Source organism: Rhinoraja longicauda, chromosome 13, assembly GCF_053455715.1.
Source record: "Rhinoraja longicauda isolate Sanriku21f chromosome 13, sRhiLon1.1, whole genome shotgun sequence".
Taxonomy (NCBI): Eukaryota; Metazoa; Chordata; class Chondrichthyes; order Rajiformes; family Arhynchobatidae; genus Rhinoraja; species Rhinoraja longicauda.
The window spans coordinates 50,531,400-50,554,439 of NC_135965.1; the positions used below are offsets into that span (position 1 = coordinate 50,531,400).

Sequence of the window (23,040 nt, forward strand, 5' to 3'; positions counted from 1 at the left end):
GAGAGGGACGGACATAGTTGACGTGGGTAGGCTTTTCCCTTTGAGAGTGGGGAAGATTCCAACAAGGGGACATAGCTTCAGAATTGAGGGACAAAGGTTTAGGGGTAACATGAGGGGGAACTTCTTTACTCAGAGGGTTGTGGCTGTATGGAATGGGCTTCCGGTGGAAGTGGTGGAGGCTGGCTCGATTTTATTATTTAAGAGTAAATTGGATAGGTATATGGATAAGAGGGGATTAGAGGGTTATGGTCTGAGTGCAGGTAGATGAGACTAGGTCAGGGAGAATGGTCGGCGTGGACTGGTAGGGCCGGACAGGCCTGTTTCCATGCTGTAGTTGTTATATGTTATATATGTTATATGTTATATGTTATTTCAAATTTGGCCACCCATGTCACAGATTGGTACCCTTATTTACGGAAACACCCAGATACAAACAACAAAGGACAGTGATTGAACCCCAGATTAGACTGGTTTCTTGGCTCAACCCTACAACGTTGAAAAAAACGACTCAAAATGCTGGAGTAACTCAGCAGGTCAGGCAGCAACCCTGGAGAACATGGATAGGAGACTTTTTAGTTCGGGACCCTTTTTCAAGAAAAAGACTGAAGGGTCCCAACCCAAAACACTACCTTTCTATGGGATGCTGCCTGACCCACTGAGTTACTCCAGCACTTTGTGACTGACTTTGGTAAATTAGCATCTGCAGTTCCTTGTTTCTATATAAAGAAAAAATACTTATCCATTAAACCAACTGGGAGCTATCTCCCTCTGTTACTGACACTCTCATGGACTATCAATTCTGCGGATCAGAACAAAATATTAAATGATAGTTAAAATTATTAATTCAATGCGAATAGTAAATGCAATATCAAATGTAAAATCTGTGGTGATGTGTGCACTATCTACTGCTTAACAGGAATTCCACATTTCCTAAGTGTTTGTTAATCCACAAAGCTGCTAAATTGCATGGGTTGGTTCAAGATTTCAAAGAGCATTTTTCCCCTCTCAAAAAGCCCCACAAAAATGAGTTCAAGTCATACTTTAGAAATTCTAAGCCTAAAATCCTGTGGTAAAATTTCAGAAAGGTATTGAGATTAATCAGGCAAACCCATCACTAGCAACCTAATTTGGTCCCTTCACACGGATGCAGTGATCAAGAGTGAGTCAGTCTAGTTACTTTCTTTGAGAAGGTTCTGCATGTCTGTGAGGATTTTCTCAAACTTATACATGTGTGCTTTAGAAAATATTCTGATGGGATTTAGACAATAGACAATAGGTTTAGGAGGAGGCCATTCGGCCCTTCGAGCCAGCACCGCCATTCAATGTGATCATGGCTGATCATTCTCAATCAGTACCCCGTTCCTGCCTTCTCCCCATTCCCCCGACTCCGCTATCCTTAAGAGCTCTATCCAGCTCTCTCTTGAATGCATTCAGATAATTGGCCTCCACTGCCTTCTGAGGCAGAGAATTCCACAGATTCACAACTCTCTGACTGAAAAAGTTTTTCCTCATCTCAGTTCTAAATGGCCTACCCCTTGTTCTGGACTCCCCCAACATTGGGACATGTTTCCTGCCTCTAACGTGTCCAACCCCTTAATAATCTTATACGCTTCGATAAGATCTCCTCTCATCCTTCTAAATTCCAGTATATACAAGCCTAGTCGCTCCAGTCTTTCAACATATGACAGTCCCGCCATTCCGGGAATTAACCTAGTAAACCTTCGCTGCACGCCCTCAATAGCAAGAATATCCTTCCTCAAATTTGGAGACCAAAACTGCACACAGTATTCCAGGTGCGGTCTCACTAGGGCCCTGTACAACTGCAGAAGGACCTCTTTGCTCCTATACTCAACTCCTCTTGTTATGAAGGCCAACATTCCATTGGCTTTCTTCACTGCCTGCTGTACCTGTTTCAGCCTGGTGTGGCAACTGTCAGCTCTTGACTTCATGAATCTGCAGAGAGTGGTGACCACAGCCCAGCCCATCACGGACTTGGTCACTTCCGTATGGTGGAGCCTCATGGTGTGTTACGTCGGGAAGGCTGGAGGTATCGTCAGGCAGGCCTGCGACCCTGCTCATTTACTTTCCTCACTTCTATCTTTGGAGAGTTTGAACATGGATGTGCAGACTTACCAGCTTCCTCCCCATTACTATCTGTCCCCTGAACGAAACCCCTTTCATAACCCCTCCCACACATGCTGCTACATACTCTTACTCTTACAACGCCAACTCATTCAATAATTCCACTATTGTGACTTTAAAATATACTAGACCAAGTGGACCCGTTGGGCCCAACCCTCTCCTTCCCCCCTCTCCCACCCCTCTCCCCCTCCCCTCCCCTCTCCCCCCCCCCCTCTCCCACCCCTCTCCCCCTCCCCTCCCCTCTCCCCCCCCCCTCCCTCCACCCTCCCCCCCACCCTCCTTCCACCCCCACCCATCCCCCCTCCACCCTTCCTCCTCCCCCTCCCCTCCATCCCCCTCAACCCCCCTTATCCTCCCTCCTCCCCCCCTCCAAGTTTTTGTCAACAGTGTGTGATACCTAGAACACTCTACCAAGGGTGGTGGTGGAAGTAGATATGACAGTGTGTCCAACAAGCTTTTAGATAAACACATGAATATGCAGGAATGGAGGGACGTGGAGCATGGGCAGGCAGAAGGATAAGTTTAAGTCGGCAGAAGGGTTGGCATGTTTGGCAAAGGAACAGCATGTTCCTTTGCTGTACAGTTCTATGTTAATGGTACTTCACCTTTGACATTACTTCCATGGATGAGCTACCAGGAGTGTTGGACTCCTGTGAGCACCAGTCTTATTTTCATTGGCACAGCGCAAGTCCTTCTACCATGTCAGGATAGTGATCCATGGGGCTCCATTGGGGCATAAGCTTTTCTTTCTTGTATGTCAATATCATACTGTGCATCTGTTTGTGGCACTGACTCAACTTTGTTTCTAAGTAAAATTAAGGAATATCACAGCAAACAGTATTTTTGTGTATCGCAAGGAAAATGTTGAAGTTCTGTATTTTCACACACCTCATGAAATGCACTTTGTGGAAGACCAATTGTGGAGACATAAAAGGATTAATAAAGTGATAACATCACTATAACGTGTGACAATTCTGAGAAGATCAATTTACCCGACTGGTAACAGCATTGTAGAATTCCATGAACTGATAAATGGCAGAAAATAGTAGAGTGTTGAACATAGCACAGTAACAACAGAGGAACAAGCCCTTCTGCCGACTTAAACTAATCCTTCTCCCTGCATATGCTCCATGCTCTAAAAAACATGATGCCAAGATAAACTAATCTCTGCTTGCACATGATCCATATCCCTACATATCCATGTGCTTACCTTAAACATAATAACCATCATACATGCATCATCGGCTTGGGACACCCACTCATACTTTTAATCTGGGGAAGGTATATCAGAGCTTTAAGATGTAAACATTCAGCAGCTTCAATATCGCATTTTAGGATTTCAGACTGTGCTGCCATGATGAATTGCAGTTGTTAAAAAATGTAACCTACTGAGTGAAATTTAGTGCTTGATTAAATCCATTGATTAAATTTACAGAAGAATTGGATGACAGATGTAGATTTCAGATGGAAGGTCTCAGCCAGTTTGGTGCAGCTAACAGATAATTTAACATTCTAATTATTGTTCACACTAAATACTAATGTAGCAGCTAATAATAGCATTGAATTTTTTCAGGGACACAAAGAAATCTCTGCAACAAGGTGGCGAGGCAGCAAAAGGCTGAACAGAGGGTGGATTACTGGAGAGATAAGTACGAAAATTAGTTCCGTCCTTCAAATCGTGTGGTGAATCTGTGGAATTCGTTGCCACAGAAGGCTGGGGAGGCCAAGTCAATGGGTATTTTTAAGGCAGAGATAGATAAATTCTTGATTAGTATGTGTGTCAGGGATTATGGGGAGAAGGCAGGAGAATGGGGTTAGGAGGGAGAGATAGATCAGCCATGATTGAATGGCGGAGTAGACTTGATGGGCCGAATGGCCTAATTCTGCTCCTATCATTTATGAAAACCACATGTTTTTGGATAGTAATTTCATTACTTTAACACTATTGCAAAACTAGATGCTTCGGTATTGGAAATTAACTGAAGGTGGTTGCATAATAAGTGTAAGAAAATAACTGCAGATGCTGGTACAAATCGAAGGTATTTATTCACAAAATGCTGGAGTAACTCAAAAGGTCAGGCAGCATCTCAGGAGAGAAGGAATGGGTGACGTTTCAGGTCGAGACCCTTCTTCAGACTGATGTCAGGAGGGCGGGACAAAGGAAGGATATAGGTGGAGACAGGAAGATAGAGGGAGATAGAGGGAGATCTGGGAAGGGGGAGGGGAAGAGAGGGACAGAGGAACTATCTAAAGTTGGAGAAGTCAATGTTCATACCACTGGGCTGCAAGCTGCCCAGGCGAAATATGAGGTGCCGTTCCTTCAATTTCCGGTGGGCCTCACTATGGCACTGGAGGAGGCCCATGACAGAAAGGTCAGACTCGGAGTGGGAGGGGGAGTTGAAGTGCTCAGCCACCGGGAGACCAAGTTAGTTCAGGCGGACTGAGCGAAAGTGTTGGGCGAAGCGATCGCCGAGCCAATCAGCTCAATGTTTCTAAACAATTTAAATCTCACCAAACGTCTGCTTCAATTGGCTTGGTAAATATAGAAGAGATATCTAGGCAAAGCACCTGGTCCAAATTACTAGGAGATATATTTATTATGTCCCTGAGAAACACTAAGACTGTATGATACAGTGAGGAATTTGCAAAAGACCAAATTCAAACATCATCCTGGAAAATTAAATACATTAATGAAGAAACCTAAAAATGGAACTGAATCTTCTTTAAATATTCATTAATATTCTTAATATTTTCTTATGACAGGAGGAGGCTGTTCGACCTTTCGAGTCTATATCAGCACTTCTCATCAGAAATCTCATCAATCCCACTGGCACATTTATTCCTGTGACCTATTCTCTTACACATGCCTGTTAATGCTACTCTGATCCACCCACCACCCTCCCACCTACACCTGTAATTATATTAACTTAACAACCAGCGCATCCTTTGGGATGTGGTAGGAAATAGGAGTTCCCAGGGGAAACCCATGCAATCACAGGGGGGACAAGCAGACTGCAAACAGATAGTAGCAGACGTCAGGATTGAACACGGGTCAGGCAGCAGCAATATATGAATCGCCAACGAGCCACCCATAAGTACACTCAATGATTTACACGATCATTTTGTGCTACATTAAACACACAAATGTTTTGCAAGTTGACATACTGTGGGACAAATTCAGACCCCAGGTCCCTTAGTATTCAGAATGCAAGAAATCTTACCTTAGCGACAGTTTCATGAAGATTAAAAAATGGATCCAAAGCCTGTGCTGCCAACGCATCATGAACTACAAGAGCTTCGGACAGAAATCCTGGTCCCTGTGAGAAAGCAGAAGCAAAGAGCGTCTTTGTCAGTACAAGGAACATCAGCACAAAGGGCCGTGCGGGTACTTGAACGACTAGGTGTTTGGCCTCATTGCCATCACGGTGGTGAGTGGGGTTTTTTCCATGGGATCTTGTTGAATAAACATAAACAAATGATACGACACCAGCAGAAGACCTCAATTACTTCTTAAAATGGACTTGGAATAGCAGAGGGGAAAAGGGGGGCAGGGAAGGACGGACATTGTTTGCCAGTTATTGTGGGTACCCTGGGGGGTGACCAAGGATGGAATGGTGGCATTTGGCACTGGTGATGTTTGGGATGATGGTAGGAGCTCTAGCTGGCATCAATCGATATAATTTGAGTGCCACAACTCCACACCCCCTGGGTCCATATTCTGGACAGTATAGTTTAATTACATCTTGGAGATAGAAGTAGATGCATCATGGACTTCCTCCTTGTAAGCTTAGTTTTGCCGAACATATTGTCTAATGCTTTGCAGGAACTCAATACCCCACATTTGAACACAAAGAAACTATTTCAGCATTGGGACCGGAAACATATTTTATTGTCTGCATTAATATGGCAGCTGAGGGTACCTAGCTCATAACGAGTGTACATTCCTTCCTTGTCATACTAGAAGCTTAGCAGGGCATTTCCAGCCCAATAAACGGATTTCCCTCTTGACTAATGGTGTTATACACTATCATCTGTCAGTAACCTATTTAGGTCCACTCGAACCAAATGTGTAGAGATAATTGCATCAGGTGTCCAATACTCTCACTAACATTTCACATTGGCAAACAAAAACAAATGAAACTTTTTAGCCTGGTATCTAAAAATGTCCTCCATGACCAAACAAGATAGTTAAATGCATGAAAAGGTTAACCTGAAATATTTGCCACAATGACTAGAATATGACAAAAGAACATAGATTCATGTCTGTTTAAGATTTATTAAGGATTGACGTGAAGGTGTTGTTCACAGAATGGATTTCCTTTAAAGTGATGAAACAAAAAAAAACACAGGTATCTTTTTGGAACAATTAAATGCTCTGGTATGGATTGTATCATCCTCTCAGACAGATAATCAAGATGGCTCTTCACTAACTTCTCGTTCAGCTGGAAAATAGTGGCTTAAAATGGATTAGCTTTAGATTTCAGAATATGGCCAAAATCCTTTTTGAGTTGTCCACACTCCATATATCATAATCATAATCATACTTTATTAGCCAAGTATGTTTTGCAACATACGAGGAATTTCATTTGCCGCACAGTTATACCAATAAAAAGCAACAGAACACACAAAATACATTTTAACATGAACATCCACCCCAGTGACTCCTCCACATTCCTCACTGTGATGGAAGACGAAAAATAGTGCAATCTCTTCCCTTCTTTGTCCTCCAGGGGTCGGGGGGCTCTGACCTTCCGTTGACGGGACGATCTTATTCCCATAGCCGGCGGCGGGCCTTTCTCTTCGGGGCGATCAAACTCCTGCAGCGGGGGGGGGGAATCTCAGCTCCCCCGTGCTGGGCAATCTACCCCGGGTCGGGGGCTAGTCAAAAGTCATGCGGCTTTTGGAGCTTCCCGATGTCGGTCTCAACCCGAGATTGTGAGCTCCTTGATATTAAAGTCCGCTGGCAGCAGTTGGAACATCGATCCCAGGCAAGGGATTGTAAGATTGATGGTAAGCCCAAGCCTCGCGGTGAGGCTCAAAGTCAGTCCCGAGCAAGGCCTCAGCTCCGCGATGTTAGGCCGCAGAGCGACCGGAGATACGATCCGGAAAACAATCGCATCTCCGGCAAGGTAAGAGATTGAAAATATTTCATTCTTTTGACTTCCATGTGAGGAGTTTAGGAGACAGAGTAAAGCATTCTTAAGGGCCTGTCCCACTTAGGCGATTTTAAGGCGACTGTCAGTGACTAGGCTGTCGCCGACAGTTCGCCGGGGTGTCGCGGGCATGATCGTGAGGAGTCTTCCAAGAATCATAGTGGATCTTAGCGTGTCGCTGAGAAATCAACTGGAGTGAAATTTCTCGGCGCCAGGTATCGTTGCTTATTGCGGGCGCTGTTGCATGCTGTCCCCAGGTTTGCTAGGTTCTCTTAGATGCATTTAAAAGCACATAATATTAGATTAAGTAAAGTCATTTGAAGATACCATAAAATACTTGTGTTTGACCAATTTATTTACCGTCAGGACATTTGAAAGGTAGATTGGAGGCGACAGTTTGACGGTCAGGTAAGCGTGGGAATTTTCGCGATGTTTATGGCCATCAGCCATTACATTTAAAGTAGGCTCCCAACCTAGATATGCAACCCAGAAACAGATATGCATCTCCCGTACATTTTCAAAGAATGCCCACACTCTGCACAAAAATCCATTTAACCACTTTTAAAATTAAATTTCTTAATACTGCTATTAGTAAACTGGAAGTCAATCCAGTTTATGCCTTGTTACCGTGAAGCTTGGTTTTCAAGTAACCCGGGCAAGATGTTATATTTCAAAACTCTCAAGTACTTACCGACTTGTCAGTGATTTCAGCAAAAATTAGGATGCCGGTGAAGCATTGACAGCGTGGGAATTTCGCGATGTTTCCGAAGACGGTGTAATCTCGACCTGACTTGGCATTGTCGTGGTCATTGCCGTCGGGTAAAAGAAAATTTTGGCGATCTGCTAAGTCTTTGACAGTCGCCGGCAGTCACCTAAAGAATCGCCTAAGTGGGACAGGCTCTTTACACTTCTCTGAGACATCTGAAGATGATATTGGGAGGGTATTAGGTAATGAATTTCTAAGCATATATTTTATTTTGTGGATCGATAACAATTAAATGTCTGGATGTAATTTGTAGCCCTTATCACCATACACAACGTGTTCTATCCATAAGGTATCCAGACTGAAGTATTGGCTAAGTGAAATGTTGAATTTACTCTATGATTTAACATCTGTAAGATCAACTAACATTGCATATGCAAAGCATTAGTTCAGTATCTGTGTTTGTGATCTACAACTACATGTTAAATTTCTCATTTTACCCAGGATGACCATATATTCTCTTGTTTACTGATACGATAGTAAAAAAATATATTAACTATAAATGAAAAGTGTCCTGGAATTCATCAACAAGATTGATCACAACACCTTGCATTATTTCAAGTATTATATACACAGCAGTCGGATGTCTTAATGTTACAGGATAAATAATGGAAAACATTATTAAACACAAACTCTCCAGACAGCACTGCAGGATGTCCACAAATTCTCCAGCAATGAATTCTTCCCATGGCACTCTCCACAGTGGCTTTTGTTTTACTTGCTGGTACTTTTCTAAAGTCCAGACTGACATGAAGAACAATGAATAGAAAGCAATCTCATCCCATGTCCTCAAACAATCCGCCATCTCTCCGCTGGGGGGCACAGTGAATTGGCTCAGAATGAAAATATCATGAGATCTTCGTATGCAGAGCCATCAGGAGATATTGCCAGTGATTACACAATATCTGAACATTCACAATCGCTTCCAGTTGACGAGAAGCCCTGGCTTGGCAATGTGGAGCTCTGAACATCAGACCTATGAAGTCTATCTCTGCATGAAACCTCTGGAAGCCAGCAATCCAAAGGTGAAGGTAAAAATGTTGCTGCCATAAATCTTGGGCCCTTTGGTTTCTTACATTGATATTTTAAAAGGAGAATCAAGCTTTGGTGTTTATTAAGTCGAATGCATGAGCTAAAAATCAACTGAGTTGCCTTCTGTTTATTTGCATTGATGAGCCAATGCACAGTTTCCTACTACATTAGGGAAATATATATTTTTAAAACCCCCGTGCAAGCTATATTTTTGCTTCCACTTTCTCAGCATTCCAATGTGAAATCTGCCTACATTCAGCAGTTTTACAAATGCCTCCCTTTGGTTCAATCTACTTTTCATTTGGGACTTGGCATGAACATACAGTCTTTCTTTGTACCTAATTCATCACCATACAGAACACTGCTGAGGAGCCCTTGTTAATGCGTGCCCTTGCTGCAGAAGAGCACAACTAATGGATGGAATTTGCCAAAATTCTCTGAGGGCTTTTGAGTTATAATTTATAGTAACCTTAAAGTAATCTTTACACATGTATAAGATGAATTACCTTTAACTTCAATTTGACTCAGTGAGTTCTGAAAGACACTGGTAGCCCCCAGATTAGTTACTTGAAATATATATTTTATAATCATTGGCCAGTTTTCTTATAATTGATGAGAATAACATCTGTTCTTAACTGTATTTTTAAATGATGAGTTATTAAACAACTAAGGGAAAGTCAACTATCAGTTTAGTTTAGGTTTTTGGCAGGAATGGTGGATTTAATAAAGTCATTATCATTCTCATCTACACACCTCACTGAAATGGCTTCACCAATACAAAATAATTAGTAACTTTCAGCAAATAATTGTATATCCTTAACCAACCTTTGCAGAAAATTGTCAAATTCTGTAGCTCTATTTACCCAGCTGATTAACTCTAAAATCAAAACCCAAATGGTCAGAAATATCAGTCATGCACACTGCACCACACATGATCGCGGTAGTTAATGGCCATCTGTGGACACAGCTTCTGTAGTAAACCTGGCATATCAATAACTCATAGTTTAGTTTAGTTTAGTTTATTCTCGCGTGTACCGGGGTAAAGTGAAAAGCTTTTTAGTTTAGAGATACCGCAGAGAAACATGCTCTTCATCCCACCGAATCCATGCCAAACAGCAGTTCTCGCACACTAGAACTATCCTACACATTGGGGACAATTTACAATCCTTACCAATGTCAATTAACCTACAAACCTGTACGTCTTTGATGTGTGGGAGGAAACTAGAGCACCCAGGGAAAACCTATGTGGTCACAAGGTGAACGTACAAACTCTGTACAGACAGCGCCAGTAGTCAGTAGCTCCGTACAGACAGCGCCAGTAGTCAGTAGCTCAGTACAGACAGCGCCAGTAGTCAGTATGGAACCCGGGTTTCCGGCGCTGTATGGCAGCAACTCTACTGCGGCACCACCGTGCCACTGCACGCTTTTGTTGCATGCTAACCAGTCAGCGGAAAGATAACACATGATTACAATGGAGCCATCCACAGTGTACAGAGTCATTCAGTGTACAGCGTAACTAATACATGTTGGCAGTAGTTAATGGTACATCTATGTACATTCATAGATTTTAGATTTATTTAGATTTAGAGATACAGCGCGGAAACAGGCCCTTTGGCCCACCTAGTCCGCGCCGCCCAGCGATCCCCGCACATTAACACTATCCTACACACACTAGGGACAATTTTTACATTTACCCAGTCAATTAACCTACATACCTGTACGTCTTTGGAGTGTGGGAGGAAACCGAAGATCTCGGAGAAAACCCACGCAGGTCACGGGGAGAACGTACAAACTCCGTACAGACGGCGCCCTTAGTCAGGATCGAACCTGAGTCTCCGGCGCTGCATTCGCTGTAAGGCAGCAACTCTACCGCTGCGCCACCGTGCCGCCTAGTTACTTTAGCAAACCTGGCATATTGATAACTGATGGGCATAACCAAATCAACCAAGCTGTGCATGTCGTGGTGCTCTCTAGCAATGACCCAGAGACACTTATCATTCATGGAGAAATGACTCTTTATTTAATAGCCTCAGAGACACTTGTGCTGGTTGCTCCTTCCCCTGGAAGTCCGCTTTGATCATTTGGAACAGCAGCCTTGCCAGGCTCCGTCTCCCTGACAACGCCATGGTGCCACACTGTCAGGATGATTGATGATGTGGATGGGTGCCACTGCAACACATGCAAGGACACAATTCTCCTGGGCAGGTAGTTCCTGCAATGTGGCATGGGTTCAGCTTTGCAGCAACTGTGCTGCTAAAGCAGATTCCCAGGAGGCATGGAGGTAATACTGTTTACTGCTGGCAATATAAAACAGGGATCTTTCTACATTTTTCATTTTTCTGCAGAAACTAAACTCCAAACATCTATCATCATGGTAGAGTATTAGTGTGACAAATGCGTTCTCTACAGTTTTTCCAGTCAGTGATCCTCTTAACAACGACAAAAAATAAAGCTGAAGCATGGGTGCAGCTTTTCACTGGCAAATATTAAAAATGATTTGGATCAGAGCATATCTGCATTTTAACAACAGGTCTCCATACTTGCTCAATTCAGTTGGAACTTTAATGGGTTATCTTCTTCAAACACTGGATTGAAGCTCAGTGTACTTTGATTTAGTGCCAAGATTCTTGTTCAGAAAAATAAAATTAGTCTCTATTTTAAACTTGGACCAACATTCTTTGCCTCTGTTAGTCCCACACCGTTAATTAATTGATGCATTTACAGTATTTGCAAGCTAAATATGTTGATCCTCTGTAATTACTGTTTGGTACATCCTGCGGAGAATTGGTTCTTTTGTATAATCTCATTGCCAATTTTTCCATGTGCTCTTTACCTCCAAAATACTGTTTTAGATTTTATATACAATCCCTGTGTGAATGTTCAGAAGTAATCCTATAATGCAGCTTCTGAAGTTTGTCTATCTGAAGCCTATGTCTGGCACTGCTTGGCCCATTATTGTAGCACAGCAATAATGCACAATACTACGAGATAAAGAATAACAAATTGGGAATACTAAAACAATATTTACAATATTTTTTATATTATGTTAATAGTGCATTGCAAAACTTGCTTAATGATGCAAACACATGTTTAATTTTCTAAACTACATAATCCATTTTGAGTGAAATGGAGTATAAAAACATATTTTGTTCTACCTAATTTTTACATACATTTCCCTTCATCTGTGAAATTACATTATGGCCATTTATTTTAATTGTGTTCTTTAATTGGTTGGTTTTCTATTTCTGATTTGTGAGTGAGATGTTAAAAAAACAATCGACACATTTTAACAAACTAATTTTTTGATGATGACTGATGATTGATTTGCATCTTTCTTACCTTTCTGGTGAAAATACTTTTTTTTATTCACTTGCACCTTGACCAGAGTGCATTTTAACCTATCAATACAGTTGGTCTTTGTTTCTTTCATGGCGTTCATAACCAATTTGCCCATGAAAATGTAAGAATGTAAATGGATCAAACACACCACAGAATATTTTTAAAGAGATGTGAAAATCACAAATCAAATGAAATTCAAAAATATAAAGTGCGATATATGTTCAGCATTGATATTTGTTTATACATTCGCAAAAATTTACAGGACAATTAATGGAGACTATCTTGTCTGTAGCTATTAAATTGCAATCAATCAATGATATGAAGCGACTTTAGTTATAGGGATTGTAACATCCCGAAGTGTTTTGAGTCTTAAATACAAAAACATGTAGATAACTACATGGGAAACACAGATAGCTCTCGAGCATGGAGAAGAGTCCTGATCCAAAACGTCACCTATCCATGTTCTCGAGAGATACTTTTTTGTAAATCAGCATCTGCAGTTTCTAGCTCCAAAAGATGTGTAATTTTTCTGAGATATTTTCAGGCAACACCAAACGATACACACATGAACCAACAAGACCTGCAGCAATGTCTCACTCATTTACACATCTATATACTAAAACTCTCGTTTGTTTGTTTGTTTGTTTGTTCTTGAACTACAGCCTAAAATGGTATATGATAGAGCGACAATTTTAGGGCCACCTTATTCACCGTCGTCCCTTTGGTGCTAATGGAAGAAGTTTCATTGAAATCGAAGTTATATTTTTTAAGTTAGTCACATTTTAAGGTTTAAATCTATCTCCTCAGGAGGGAGGGGGTGGGGGGAAGGGGGAGGAGGGGGATGGAGTGGGGGGAGGGGAAGGGGGAAGGGGGGAGGGGAGGGCGATGGGAAGGGGAGGGGAGGGGGAGAGGAGGGGGAGGGGGAATGTGGGGAGGGGGAGGGGAGAGGAGAGGGTGTTGCACCAATGCAGGAGAGGTTTGGGCCCAACGGGTCCACTTGGTCTAGTATTTCACTATTTCCCTCCATAAGAGGGATGAGGAATTAAACAAATTTAATGACATTTATAACTATAACATTTATAACTATAACTGGTTCGCTGTGTTTCATTTTCTCTCCAGTTTTCATGACTGCACTGATGTTATTTGATTCATCCTGGAGACACATTTGCTGATGTAGCATGCAGCTGCCGACTCTCTGAAACTCTCCCTTCATTTCTCCTGTCATTCATGTTGTTTCAATTCCTCTTCAATAACTACATGATTCATTTCAGGAGGACATTCGCACTGACAATCTTCCTCTATTCATTCGTCTATCTTGTGCTGAGATAAAGTGGTCCACATAAATCACTCTGGATCCCTCATTAACTCCAATGAGATCGTTTCTTGGATCGGTGTCTTCCCACAATCTGATGGTTTATTTCCTCCTGTGCAATCTGACAGCTGTTCTCATGATGTAATACATTATGATGTAATACAAATCTCTTCACAGCATTATTTCAACTGTCCTTCTATCTCACCATCCAAATTCAGATGAACCAGACTCAGGGACCTGATCATTCTTCTGTTCATCAGATGACTTTGGAGTCTTCTGTTCATCAGCAGTGTGTCCTGTCGTGGAGTATGAGGTCCATAGAAACATAGAAAATAGGTGCAAGAGTAGGCCATTCGGCCCTTCGAGCCTGCACCGCCATTCAATATGATCATGGCTGATCATCCAGCTCAGTAACCTGTACCTGCCTTCTCTCCATACCCCCTGATCCCTTTAGCCACAAGGGCCACATCTAACTCCCTCTTAAATATAGCCAATGAACTTGCCTCAACTACCTTCTGTGGCAGAGAATTCCACAGACTCACCACTCTCTGTGTGAAGAAATGTTTTCTCATCTCGGTCCTAAAAGACTTCCCCCTTATCCTTAAGCTGTGACCCCCGGTTCTGGACTCCCCCAACATCGGGAACAATCTTCCCGCATCTAGCCTCTCCAACCCCTTAAGAATTTTATATGTTTCTATAAGATCCCCCCTCAGTCTTCTAAATTCCAGCGAGTACAAGCCTAGTCTATCCAGTCTTTCTTCATATGAAAGTCCCGCCATCCCAGGGATCAATCTAGTGAACCTTCTCTGTACTCCCTCTAAGGCAAGAACGTCTTTCCTCAGATTAGGAGCCCAAAACTGCACACAATACTCCAGGTGCGGTCTCACCAAGGCCCTGTACAACTGCAGTAGAACCTCCCTGCTCCTAAACTCAAATCCTCTTGCTATGAATGCCAACATACCATTCGCTTTCTTCACTGCCTGCTGCACCTGCACGCTTGCTTTCAAAGACTGGTGCACCATGACACCCAGGTCACGTTGCATCTCCCCTTCTCCTAATCGTTCACCATTCAGGTAATACTCTGCTTTCCTGTTCTTGCTGCTAAAGTGGATAACCTCACATTTATCCACATTATATTGCATCTGCCATGCATTTGCCCACTCGCTTAATCTATCCAAGTCACTCTGCAGCCTCCTATCTGGAGGTATCTCAGAAAGAAATCACGAGTCGATGTTTCATTGCAAGATTCTATCTGTTCAGCATGACTTGCTTCGGTAGTTGCTTCTTTCACCATATACATTGATTTCTCAGTTTCTCTGTTTGAGGCCAGATCGTAAGGAGATCTGAAGCGATGTCTGATTCCTGTTCATTCCACAAATTGTTCAAATTGTCGATCACTATTCAGTACAGCCTCCTCAGGAAGAACTTGCGAAAAGGAATGTGACTCCTTCCATGGTGCGCACATTGGTGGTTCACAACCCTCAATTTGTAATTCTATCTGTTTCAGATGCCAATTCCACATATGTCGTGGTTCATTCTGTGGCCGCATTCTCCAATCCTGACAGTCGCATTTGCTTGCTTCCAGCACTACCGCTCTCAGCAACTTTCCTGCCATCCAGGGCAAAATTGTCCTTACATTCCACCCCAGCAGCCTCCACAATCTTCATCAATTTCCACCATCTTCAACGATATTCTGCCGCAAGAGATTTCTACATTTTGACTGCTCCACTGCAACTTGCCCCATTCCCCTTTATTCATTCTCAACACATCGCGTCCTCCTTGACTCTCTCGTTCTCTCTTCCGTCCTCTCAAACCCCCCTCCTTCTCTCAACACTTTGCCATGCAACTGCAGGAGATGCAACATCTGTCCTTTTATCTCCTTCCTTCTCTTCATTCAGAAATTAAAGCAATCCTTCCAGCTGAAGGACCTTGCATCTTGAATCTTGAATCTTGAATAACTTTATTGTCATTCGGTACAAATACCGAACAAAATTACAGCAGTCACAAAAACACAACAAGAAAAGAAAAAAGTACACAGGACACACGACCCCAGCACAAACATCCATCACAGTGAGTCCAAACACCCCCTCACTGTGATGGAAGGCAACAAAACTTCCACTCTCTTCCCCCCACGCCCACGGACAGGCAGCTAACGGAGGCGACCGACACGCACAGCCCCCGCAAGGGGATGGAAGGCCCCGCGGCCGCGCCGGGCGCTGACGATGTTAAGTCCAGCGGCCGAGCCGCGCCGGGCGATGGAAGGCCCCGCGGCCGAGCCGCGCCGGGTGCCGACGATGTTAAGTCCAGCGGCCGAGCCGCGCCGGGCGATGGAAGGCCCCGCGGCCGAACCGCACCGGGCGCCGCCAAGTCCCGCGGCCGAGCCGCACCGGCGATGTTACGTCCAGCGGCCGAGCCGCGCCGGGCGATGGAAGGCCCCGCGGCCGAGCCGCACCGAGCGCTGAGACGTCCCGCGGCCGTACCGGGCGATGGAAGGCCCCGTGGCTGAGCCGCGCCGGGCACTGTTAGGTCCCGCGGCCGTACCGGGCGATGGAAGCCCCCGCGGCCGAGCCGCGCCAGCGATGCTAAATCCAGCGGCCTTTTGACTTGCTCCTCTTCCAATTTAATGGATTGCATATGGTCTTCATGATATGGTCTCTTCGACACTGGAGTAACCAAATGCAGATGAGGAACCCCTTTGTAGAACACCTCTGCTCAGTATGCTCTCTACACTTGCCTTCCTATTTGAAGCTTCAAACATGGTTTTATTTCACACGTTTCCAGCTATGTTGACAGGTGATCAAACCCAATACCAGACCGCCCTTTCCGACTTTGGCCTCCTACATTGTTCCAATGAAGCTCAACATAGGTTCATGGAACAGCATCTCACATTCCATTGAGACACACTACAGCTGTCTAAGACAACATTGAATTCAATAAGTTCAGGCGGCAAGTCTTTCCTGTTTGTGTCAGAACTCACCAGTTCCGATGTAAAATCATCTTCCCATTACATTAAATCATTTTCATCTCTTCATATAGATGCTAAATGATCTGCTGAGGGGGTATGGGGAGAAGGCAGGAACGGGGTACTGATTGAGAATGATCAGCCATGATCACATTGAATGGCGGTGCTGGCTCGAAGGGCCGAATGGCCTCCTCCTGCACCTATTGTCTATTGTCTATTTTCAGCATTCATTTTCATTTCAAATTACCAGAAACTATCTGCATCACACAATTGCAGCATTAGGTTTTTTTTCTTGTCAAACGCTCTCAACCATCACCCCTGTTTGCACTGCACCTGACTGGTTCAACTATGACCAGCAACCATCATCCTCTCTTTGACCACATCAATAACAGTATTTCTGTCACAAGGGCAATCTTGGTCTCTACACGATTGTAGACATACCCTATGTTCTCGACATCCGGCTTTCTCGTTAAAGCTTCAAACATGCTTTTATTTCTCACTTTTCCAGCTATGTTGACACGTAGTCAAACCAAAGCACTAGTTCTGCTTCTCTCTCCTGTTACCCGATCTGTTGCCAACTTGCTATTTTTAGTTCATTTCCAACACCTGCAGGTGTGTTGCTGTTCGTTCCTGCAGATTTCTTTGGTGGACCTACAAATAAGGTACGAGTGACTGCACACAATTCCAATGATGCGGATAAATGGTATTGTTTACTTTTCATGGATCGTTTGAGGGTCGGCTTATCGGTCCCATAGGGCCAGACAGCTCTGTGTTTGCTTTGAACTCCCCAACAAGGAAAGGTGCCTAAACAACACATGCATTTTTAATGAATACATTGTGTCGTTTGAAATTTGTAACTCCTCCTCCTCCTCTTGAACATCTTTACACATGGTGTGAATCCCAGCCTACAGAAAACTGGTTGATATTAGGCGTAATGAACATGTAAGTCTTATGAGTTTTAACCCCAGCCAACAGATATGGTGTGAGAAGCTTATCCAGACAATATGAGCAGTAGCATGAGCTGAGCAGTAGTTTTCACATGAAATATATTCTTCTAATCCATTTTAAATTCATTGAATCAATCTTTCCTAATAGAATTAGTCTATTTGAGCAGTTTGAGACCATGGTTAACAGCTTTATTTTTTTTAGCATTCTGAGAAAATATGTATTGCATCTGTGCTTGGGCTTTCAGTCTCACCTGACTGTCTTCTGATTTGGAGTGGTTGTAGCTTTTGGCACTTTGCGGAACCTCTTGATGTACACCATTGAGCAGTCAGCAGCTCAGTCCAAGAAACTGATCATTACTTATAATTTTGAAATCGATGCAATTTTCATTGTTGCTGCTGGGTGAAAAATGTTTAAGATTCATCCTTCATGGTGTTTCTCAGCTTCAGTATTGAATAAACCTTTCTCTTCTTTCTTGTGTTGTTGTCATTAGATCAAAAACCGAGTCTTGCTTACCATTCTGGGTCTAGTGGCGTTCGAGGCTCTGGGAGAGGCACATGGAAGCGCAGGGGTAGGGGGATGTCGATCATGTACAGACAAATGAGATCATGTTCGGCACAAATATTGTGCGCCATTGAAATATTGTGCGCCATTCCTGTGTCGTACTGTGTTCTTTGTTCTAGGTTCCAAGCTTGCATAAACTGAAACTAGATATTGGGGTTGGTATTGATTTATTATTGTTACATGTACAGAGATTCAGTTAAAATCTTTGTTTGCTTGCTATCCAGTCAAATTATACAACACACACAAGCCATAAGCAAGAACAAAAGGAAGTCGGCAAAAGAGAGAACAGGTAAAACAAATAAAAGAGAGAAATAACCAGAGTGCAGAATATAATGTTACAGCTGCAAAGAAAGTGGATAAAGTTCAAGGGTTGCAATGAGATGTGTTAAGAGATTGGGACTGCACACTTAGGTTATGAAAGGTCTGTTCAGTGGCCTAGTAACAGTACGGAAGAAGCTGTTCCTAAATCTGGTGGTAGGTGCTCTCAAGCTTTTGTATCTCCTGCCGGCCTCAAGAGGCCACAAAGTTGCCCCTCCGCCTTCCCTGATTCCCTATGTACAATCCTCACCAACAGAGCTGTGCCCCTCAGTCACTGCCGAACACAGCAAGAAGGTGTATAGTGGTCTGACTTTCCAAAGGGTAGGCTAGGGACAGAACAAAAGGCATCTCTGATTGTGGAGGAGCAGTGGTCGAGATTATTGGTTCTCTAGTGCTGCTTCACATTCATTGAAACGGTAGATAAGTAGATCATAAAGACGTTCAAATATTTTTCTATTTACACCTGAAGCATAAACCATTGCATTACGTGAACTGAGTAAGGTTTGTGCTTGTAATGCAGGGATGGGGTTCAAATTTAATACAATAGATAGAATCACGCAGTAAATTATTTATGTGGACAAAAGATAAATTACTTTTTGTCAATCTGTAAAAAGTGCCCTTTTTTCTTGAAGATCTGAGGGGCCTTCCAATTCAAACAGATAATATGTTAGCATAATATAATTGTTGAGATCAATGACAACAGTGAAATAAAGCTGGCAACTTGAATGCAAAAATACACTTCAGTCCTTCACTGAAAAATGAAATAGGAAGCTAATTAAAGGAGGTTGCAACAAGTCAATCGTTGATTATCTGTTTGACTCCCCTTCTCATGTTGAGCATGCAATACCAAACATTATCGGCATTAGTAAATAGATCCAATTGGTCTTTCCAACTGCATGGCCAATTGCACTTGTCCCCGCTGGTCAATTGTGAGTTTGCTTAGTGTGGTGACACTACCGCGGCTTGTCGTTCACTCCTATGTTTCTAATTCTCGTCCTGACACTTTAGAGCTTGTAGGCAGTGACAACTATATCAATGCATTACTGTGGCAACCAACAGGAATAATCGGCTGTTTAGAGATATCAGCCATTGAGATACTGATAGCAATTCTAATCCAGCATCATGGGAGGTTACTATGGCGCTCGCTAAGATTTCCAAGCAACTCATCTTTTTAATTTCACCAGCGAGAGTGTTTTATTGTACTTCACTGCAGCAACTGACGTGATTTTAACTCCAGGTTAGATTTCAATGGGTGAGCAATTTCAAGCTATTTAACGGCTAGACTTCATTGAAATCCCAAAGCTTAATTTCTTAACTATTATTGGCAAGAACCTTCTGAATAATTTATTCAAAAAAGAAATACTTCACTTGGAGATTTAATTGCATGTACTGGTATTCAATTAGCCTGTCTGTACTTTCCCTGACATGAATATATAGTTTTTCTTTAAACACAGTGCTAGGTGCCTGGAAAACACTGTCAGGGGTGGTGGTGGAAGCAGATACAATAGTTGCATTGAAGAGAATTTTAGAAAGACACATGAATATGTACGAAATAGAGGGATATGGATCATGTGCTGGTAGAGGAGAATGGTTTAATTAACGGTGTCATGTTCAGCACAGGCATTGTGGGCTGAAGCGCCTGTTCCTATGCTGTACTGTTCTGTGTTCTGGGTTGCGCTGGTTGACAGCTAGTACAGGCATGATGGGCCAAATGGTCACCTTTCGCATGGAAACGTTCCATGATTTGTTGAGAATTGCATGGGGGTGGAAGTTCATCTGCTGGGAATTGCAGGCAGCATCAGCTGGTGGGATGTCCTGTGAAGATATGTATTTGGCACTCTCGTATCTACATTGAGAGAGATGGGCCTGGTGGATAATGTACTCCAGGTTTCACTCCAGCAGTTGGGGAAAAAGAGGGTGTTTCCTTGGGATGACAGATCTTGTCGCCTGCTTAAATGTGCTCAGAAGTTCAGAAGTGATAGGAGCAGAATTAGACTATTCGCCCTATCAGGTCTACTCCTCCATTCAATCATGGCTGATCTATCTTTCTCTCTCAACCCCAATCTCCTGTCTTCTCCCCATAACCCCTGACACCGTACTAATCGAGAATCTATCTCTGCTTTAAACTACAAAGAAAAAGTATGTTTCTAGCAACTACACGCACATTTCAACTGGCCACCTCTTTACTTGCAGAAAGTGGGTAGGATGAGAATCATCAAACATGATTTTAGCAGCTTTACAAAAAATAAAAAGATATTACCACCGTCTAATGAATGGAAATTGCCATCAAGCAGATTTCTTGTTTCTTTGAGTTCAATGCATAAATTTATATAAAGAAATATATCAAAAATAAAAATAAATCAGTATAATCAGAAACCTGCCATAAAATATGCAACGCATCAGGGAAAATAATCGAGATAAAGCAAACCAGGAAATATGAAATACATTTAAATAATGCAAGAACATAAATAAGTAAAATAATCAACATTCTAAATAAAATATAAAATAAATATTGAAATGGCACATCAAAAGGCACAGGAATAAAATGCTGATAAGTTTCACCTGTTCCTTTGCTACCACTCTCATGTTTTGATGGGGAATGAGTTGTACATGTTCTGGTCTGTAGTCCGTGTGCAGTGGCTAATAAGCTGTACTCTTACTATCAAATGGGCAGATTGCTATCGTTTTAAGAAACTGTGTTCTGTGGTGACTTCGCAACATTGCACAAAAAAGTCCTTCAGTTCAGCTTAGTGAGTTAATGGCAAAAAAAAAGGTGTATTCCCGTGATACACTAAATCCAAGCAACCTGATGCTTTACCCATTTTTGGGAGAGTGGGACTGATCATTCTGTGACCTGGGTTGCGCTGGTTGGCAGCTGAAGAATCCCAATCGTCTGGGCAATGCTCTCTTCTCTCTCACACCAATGGGCAGGAGGTAGAGAAGCTCGAATTCCCACAGCACATTGTCCAGCTACAGCTAACCTGCACACGACTAATCCTGCCTCAGCTGCGGACCACTACTTGCACTGCTTGTCTTTTTTTAATTATGTTTTTGCACTAATTTCCTATTTTTGCACAGTCTTTCTTTTAGAAATATTGTGTAATTTATGCGTGATTTATGTGTATTTTGTTTTTATGTGCTGGTCTGGTCCTATGTTCCTGAGATGCAGCTGCAAGTTTCATTGTACTTGTACCTCAATGTACTTATGTAGATGATAATCAACTCAACTCGACTAGACCATGTGGAAAAGTGGCAAACTGGCAGAAATTGGATACAACTGGAATTGTTAAATATATCAATATGCAAAAGCATTTAGTGCTTACCTTGAATGATTGGATTGCTCTTCAAAACTAGTAGTGTTGAAGAAGGCTATACACAACATTTTCAAATGATGACCAGGTTTAATTTAGGATTGGAGACACAAAGATTGAACAGGTTCCCACTCGCCACATCTCATTCCCGCAGGAAGCTTGCTGGAGATGAGGTGCTTTGCAACAATGAGCAGGGTTAAGAATGGTGCAGCCATGCTTGAGTACAGTCCATGCATGAGTGAGCTTTGTGGTCAGGGTGTGGTGGACGCATTGATCAGAACATGGGTTGCGTGCCATTGATGTAGAATTCTAATGACTTTTAGAGGACAACTAGATTTGAGGATTTCCCCGTTTCATTCAATTAAGTCCAAGTCTTCTGTGTGGTGTTGAAAACTCACGTATAGTGTTTAGGCATACCGTCTACATTTCCCTTGGACGTCATGCATCATCCATACTGCAATTCTGAGGGAAGACCTCTGGCCACCAGGAGGAGCTTGTTGGGGAGGATTCTTGCTATGACTTTTTCTTTGACAGACAGCAGGGCGACCTGTCTGGAACTATTGCAATCAAACATCCTTTTTCTTGAAGACACTCATGATTATAACATATCTGGTAGAAGCAGATACGACACTGGCTTTTGGACAGACACATAAATATGCAGGGAATGGGGGGGGGGGGGGGGGGGATATGGTCCATGTGCAGGCAGAAGAGATTAGTTTAATTTAGCATCATGCTCAACATAGACATCATGGGCCGGATGATCTGTCCTGTGCCTTACTGTTCTGCTCTACAAATGCTTCAGGATGATGCAAGTTCAGTCGATGGATCTTCTCATCATTAGCATCCGTGCTTTTTCTAAGGAGCTCTGTGCTCTGTCTCACACTATTTCTTTGAGCTTAAAATTACCGACTGGATTTATTTAGAAATGGTGAGACATGATTATATATTAGTGTAATGTAAACCAAGAAACTAACGCTTTCAATTTTTAGATGGGGTGAAATCAATCCATTAAATATATTAAGAATAATCTTACCCTGCATCATTGTCTTTACAGCTCACAAACTGCCGATTGTTTCTGTTTCTTGCAAATGTATAAATACATTCCATTTGGATACAAAGGTTGACAAAATTTCACTATAGCAGAAAAATTGCATGCTGGGTTCCTTTTTAACAAAACTCTGGATATAGAGATGCCAAAC

General features: G+C 42.6%; 1 protein-coding gene across 1 annotated transcript in view; it reads right to left on the bottom strand.

Annotated features, from left to right (window-relative positions):
- Window positions 1-23,040, bottom strand: part of naaladl2 (N-acetylated alpha-linked acidic dipeptidase like 2) — a 624,478-nt gene that overhangs the window by 63,097 nt on the left and 538,341 nt on the right. Inside the window, exon 14 of the mRNA XM_078410100.1 lies at window positions 5,364-5,459. Coding sequence (XP_078266226.1) covers window positions 5,364-5,459 — 96 coding nt within the window. The remainder of the gene's footprint in view (window positions 1-5,363; window positions 5,460-23,040) is intronic.